Source organism: Aspergillus uvarum (assembly GCF_003184745.1).
Source record: "Aspergillus uvarum CBS 121591 unplaced genomic scaffold BO82scaffold_85, whole genome shotgun sequence".
Classification (NCBI taxonomy): Eukaryota; Fungi; Ascomycota; class Eurotiomycetes; order Eurotiales; family Aspergillaceae; genus Aspergillus; species Aspergillus uvarum.
The window spans coordinates 1-5,764 of record NW_020291382.1 but is presented as its reverse complement, the minus strand read 5'-3'; the positions used below and the strand labels follow the sequence as shown (position 1 = coordinate 5,764).

At 44.6% G+C, this 5,764-nt stretch overlaps 2 protein-coding genes across 2 annotated transcripts; both read left to right on the top strand.

Annotated features, from left to right (window-relative positions):
- Nucleotides 1-1,725: 1,725 nt before the first annotated feature.
- BO82DRAFT_369356 (uncharacterized protein) lies at nucleotides 1,726-2,690 on the top strand (the record flags this gene model as incomplete). Its single annotated transcript, XM_025637163.1, has 3 exons — nucleotides 1,726-1,771; nucleotides 1,936-1,985; nucleotides 2,040-2,690. The coding sequence occupies 3 exons, from the start codon at nucleotides 1,726-1,728 to the stop codon at nucleotides 2,688-2,690; spliced, it is 747 nt and encodes a 248-aa protein (XP_025486603.1).
- Nucleotides 2,691-3,360: 670 nt separating this feature from the next.
- BO82DRAFT_396126 (uncharacterized protein) lies at nucleotides 3,361-4,962 on the top strand (the record flags this gene model as incomplete). The annotated part of the gene is made up of 8 exons (XM_025638825.1): nucleotides 3,361-3,411; nucleotides 3,481-3,536; nucleotides 3,568-3,648; nucleotides 3,712-3,948; nucleotides 4,035-4,165; nucleotides 4,216-4,423; nucleotides 4,477-4,638; nucleotides 4,687-4,962. 8 exons carry the CDS (start codon nucleotides 3,361-3,363, stop codon nucleotides 4,769-4,771), a joined length of 1,011 nt encoding a protein of 336 aa, XP_025486602.1. The 3' UTR covers nucleotides 4,772-4,962.
- Between the last annotated feature and the right edge of the window lie 802 nt (nucleotides 4,963-5,764).

The following is a 5,764-nucleotide window of genomic DNA, read 5'->3' as shown; positions in this document are numbered from 1 at the left end:
AATTTCAGGATAAAAGTGGTCAGGTTCCTGTATTTGACACATCCCACCAATCTAAACTGATCTAAATGGTCATTGATTGGACTTCAAGTTGCCTAGGAAGTCAATCCAACCCGATCTGACTCGTGGCCCTCGCGCAGCAACCAACAAACTTACGTATTACGATCTATTTTGGCCGGCGGAGGGGAAACATTCACTGAACCCAGTCCTAGAAAAGCATATCCTGGCCTAAATCATTATCCTACGCTGATGGTTTCAAGCTATAATTACAGTGAAAGTTACTTCACCAGGGATCCCACGTACATACGTCAGACTGCGCTGTGTAACCTAGGTAATTCCGGCTTAGCTTCCCAGCATCCAGAAAAGTTCATGTCTGTATCCCGATGCACATTAGTATCAATTTTTACTTAGCGCTTTATGTGGGAGTCAACTCTACGCTATGATCCTAAAATGTGGTAGCGAACCTAATTTAGACCGACCTGAAAGGTGAAGCAAAGTCCAGAAGGGGTCTGGCCACTTGAGCCAAGCTACAATTTGGGGATTACCCATAAGAAGTATTGATGGGAGAACGACTGCGAGGATCGCAACTATAGGCGAATGGATATTACGAATCCATAAGCGATCGGAAAGGGACGAGAGAAATCAGATGAACGGGCCAGTCGTCCTCAGTCAGGGCTTATCCAGCCATTTCGTTCGCAGCGGGTTTCCGCCTGACTAATCTAGAGGATCCCAGTCTTGAAATGGTACCATGGCAGTCGCTACGCGGATCCCAGGTGTATGTCCCCTTTCTCTGAATAAGGGGTAGTGTGATCTGTTTCTAGGAAGTTTCAACGAGGTCGCAGTGCTCTTCATGGCGTGCCCATTTCCATAAATGCATACCCGAACCATTCTATATTCTTCCATATCTTCCAGTCCTGTTCGCTTACATTGTGACCGACATCCGCATATCATAAACAGTGAGTTCTTCACATCTATTACCATAGAGAGAATGCAGGCGATTGACAAGGTTGCTTTTGATAAAGGAAGAAATGTTCGATTCATTCCTATTACCCTGCCGGCGAGGAGCCTACGATACTACAGGTGTCAAGAAACCCGGTGCACCACCACCACCACCATCCACGCGACGATGTTGAACACCAAGACCTTTGGGGATCAGTTTTGAGAGTGATGAGATGGATGTCGGTGTACCATTGCTCTTAAGTTCCATTTCTTTATCATAGAGACTATCAAGTCCAAAGAGCACCGTGTACCAGTGCTTCCGCTTGTTGTTTCCTCGAAAAGCAAGCATACATCAAGATTGAAAGAAATTTAAAGAATGCTGTTCGCTGGGAACACCTTCATTAGAAGACGTCGCTGACTGGTAATACAAGGTGTGGAGATAGAGCAATCACTCCCCGCATGTAACGTCGAATGGTCTATTGGTTCTAGAATATCTCAATCATTGATGCCTTTTTTTGGGTCAAAATGATTATTCGATTTGACGCTTGTTGTAGCGATTCGTGATCGATGGAGTACTGCTCTACATAGATAAGAACATTGACGTAAGCGCCATATCCCGGAGTCATCCTGATGAGCTAGTTATCTGTAGTCGAATCTGTGTGGAAGTGTCTCCCTTCCCCTTTCTGGTCATTCATCCGCACTAATTATTATATAAGGCCCTCCCTCTAGTTTTATTCTTTATCTTGCGGTTATTGACAAGTTCATCATACTTTGACAAGGAGTCTCATCATGAGTGAATACGTTCACACAACTTCTAAGAGTGAGACTGGATCTGGTTAGTATCGTCTGACTGCACTCAATTACATGATTGACAGGTTAAATTTTCAGAAACTCCTGAACAAGGCAGCGAAATCAGTGACTCCTTGTACCAGGATGAGAACTAATATGAGGACACTCTTCGTCGTAAGAGGGTCAAATTCTGTGACTCGAGCTCTACAGAGAAAGATGAAGGGGAAGATGAAGAGAAAGAGACAGTCATCCTCGACCCGGTACTGGACGTGGAACGCATTAACTGCTGTCCATGAATAAGCTGACATCTTTAGGATTTCTATCCACCTTCAGCCTCATCCAAAGCCGTGTCTTCCTACTTGAACTTCCATGGATCGGTTGTCGGATTCTACTATCCGCGCCGTATGGAGCTGAAGAACGGTGCGACCCTGCCTGCGCTTACGAATGTCGAAGAGATTGCTCTCGGTACCCAATCAAATGAAATGCCCAGCTCAGTGTCCGGGACAATCAATGAGCAATTGATTGCATATTTCGTGGCTCGTGCGATTGAATTCGAATCTCAGAACCGGCCACCAGAATATTGTGATGGCTTGAGGCTTTCTGACTTCGGGTGCAATATTATCACTCAATGTCCAAATACGAACATGTGGAATACAAAGAGATCGCGAATGCTACTGTGTTTCGGTTCTATGTCTGATATAATCTCTATGGATGCATTCAATGAGATTGTGGGATATCAGTCGCGTTGCATGTCTAGCAGGAAAATTCACGCTCCTCTATTCTATACACCATTGGCAAGTACATCGTTGCGATGGGCATTCAAAAGAAGTGGACAAGTGTATACCACGGAATTCAATGTTGTGATGGGCCTTGACGTTGATTTGGTTATCGGCTGGCGCTCCATGCGGAAATTGGAGCTGTATAGAGCGGTACCCCTACTTGCTTGGAGAATGTGCGCACCTTGAGCTAGGCCGCGTAAGTCATTGTGATCATCATCTCAATCTTATGTTAATATACACCTTGTGTGAATACTCACCTTCGATGCTGATACATCTTCCGCACGATCAAACGGTTTCTTCGGACAGCGGCCTGATATCAACTGAATAGTGCATATTATGTGACAGGAGGGGAGTTTTAAGATGAGCTTCTGCTATCCAAACGCAGTCCTAGCGCCACCATTAATTTTCAGCTGAATTAGTTTTATCTGTTTAGTTTTGCACTAGTGAATGCTGGCAGACAGTTCAGTCCTATAGTCGTTAGGCTGTTATGCAGTACCCTGAAAGTAAAGAAGCGTGGCATTAGCACTAAGTCCATACACTAGCTTACTTTACCGTACTGCTTACGCGCTCAAACATTGGCAATCATCTGCATGATAACTCCAGAAAGCACGTCTAAAGACCTGTCGCTAGACTTGCAGGAACAGACCTAATCGAAATTTGTCGCTGGAGGTCTGCGGCGGTCTAGTCTCAACATCCATAGTTATCACGAGGTCCTTACCTACTGCCACGCTAGACCTAAGTTATAAAAACATCTCTTCTGTCAGCATACAAGTCACCCAGCCTTGTTGCCTCATAGAAGTGGCGGTCGCGATTCATTCACCGCACTGAAAACTGCCCTTCAACATTTGTCTTGACGATGTCAGGCATTGTGAACGCTTCTACCGCAATGAGATCGAACGCAATTCCTGTCAGTGATAGTTGATTGTCATTTTTTACCCAAACCTATGAGCTCGTTATATGATCTTCCATTAACCAGCACAGAAATCTTCCTTTGGGAATGTTGAAGGCGCAGTCCCTGACTTTGATTCCATGGTAGGCTTACAAGACTGATACTCTTCTCAAGTGTGCTGATCATAATCCCTCAGCACGATGCTTTGAGCCTAGGGAATAGCAGCTCGAAGGATCTTCAATCGCGCCAGATGAAGTAAGTCAAATGTCTACCTATCGTACTAATGTCCATGATGTTTACCTGGATTAAAATATAAAGACAAAACTCATTCGACCATTTTCAATGTACCTGGTCGGGTTGCAACAAAAAACGTGATTACAACGCCAAAAATCTTATCCAGCATATCAAATTCAAGCATATATTCCAAGATGCATACCAATGCCCTGATTGTGCTTGGAGCTCACACTACAAGGGAAACGTCAAAGTACATATCTTGAACACACATATAGGCAATCTTTCGCCAACTGTGCTACGCAAGCCTGATAATAATCCAAGGTAAGTAAGATGCCTTGTTGCTATTACCACAGTCATTGCTGAGTTGACGCCTTGAGGCTCTGTAAATTGGACGATTGTGGCTGCAGGAAATTCTTCAACGATGGCTACCAGCTTTTCAAACATATTTCGAGACATGTGAATGGCAGAGCAAGACCCCGAGTCCGCCGTGAGAAAGATCTTCGGCTCTCAAAACCGAGTGACAAACAACAGAAGTGTGGTAAGTACGACGGATCGATTTACCGAAGCAGAGAACTGAAGGAATATTAGGTTATAGACACAAGGAAGTCCAGACGAGCCCTCACCCAGAGAACAATGAAACTCGCAGATCATTGCCTGAAACAAAGCTAGTCTTAGCTGCCATCTCACAACTTTCAAGCATAAGAGAACAAAATTGCATTGTTTCTGTACGATCGTATCTTCGATCGTACACAATGCACTTGGAGTGGTGGGAGGAGCGTTATGTAGGCTCCTCTGAGTGAGTACCCTGAGATCCACAACATATCACATAGACGCTAAATCTTCTCGAAGTTGTGAAGTAAAGCAGACGGTAGTTACTTTACTCCCGGGGTACTATCGCAAGGAAGCAGGTTATCTTCACGAGGCTTTGGAAAACACAGATGACCTCCATATCATTGGGGAGATTTGCTATATTAATACTATTTATGTCCTTGCATTACAAAAAGTCCAGCTGTGGGTGAATCGATCATGATAAAAAAATCCAGTACTAAGTTACAACAGGTTTTGGAGAATTCGCAAGATCTCCCCACTTGAAGAAGCCAAAGGTCATAAGAAAAGCGAATCTTTCTATTTGGAGGACAAGTGAGTGTTGTGTACTAAGTCGGAGCCTGACACACACGACTCATTTTAGGCCTATTTGGCGACTTCGGGAAAGCGATGGCAAACAGATATGTATATTATCACCCCTGCACCGTGGATGTCTAATTCATGGTCTCAAACTAAGGGATCATGTCATGGGATCTCTGCTGTGCGAGGGTAGGATTTGGGTACTCTCCTTCAAAGCTCACCAATCAGTGGCCAGAGCGACTTGTTGTCTAACGCTGCGGAGATTTTTTTCTGCTCGCCTTTCTTTAGTTTCTAAGAGAATTAATGGTCCCTTGGTGATGGATGTTCACGATAAGACCGTTCGCTAGCTCCTTGCTCAAGGCTGGATTCTATACTCCCACCCATGACAACTTATTTTTATACACAATGTGGTGAATCTGCAATCAGAACGTCAGCATTCTTTGCATATTTAATTTTGAATGTTATTTAGTGTAAAGCCAAGAGAAACCGACCTCTCTAAGTCACATCGTTCTCGATATTTCACCTGCGCTAATGCCTTGGCAGTGGGGCCAGAAATCAAAGAGGGTAAAACGGTGAAGTTGGTGCTGGGTTTGCAATCTCGCTGTACGAATTGCAGGTGTTTTACTTACCCGGGATATTACCACCGAGACGTACACCTGGACATTGTGATCTGATCACGTGACTCATATCATATCATAATCTGCCAAGCCCCAACCTCCCCCTTTTTCTTTTCAGCCTTTCGATCTTGATTTCATCTCCTTTTTCAACATTTATGCTTCAAGAGTGAGTGTCTGCTTCCTGCCGCCTCGCCGCCAGTCTTGCCATCCCTGTGTTTCCATAGGACTCTCCGACTCCGTTCGGATTGGGCATGCACTCGTGACCAGGCCGCAAGAGCTCCTATTTCATTTCACCTCCCTATATAATTGTCTTATTCTCTCTTTCAAACATCACAATTTGAAAAGGAAGTATCTGCTCTCTGCCGCTCTCGCTCCCAGTCCTGCCATTCCTGTGT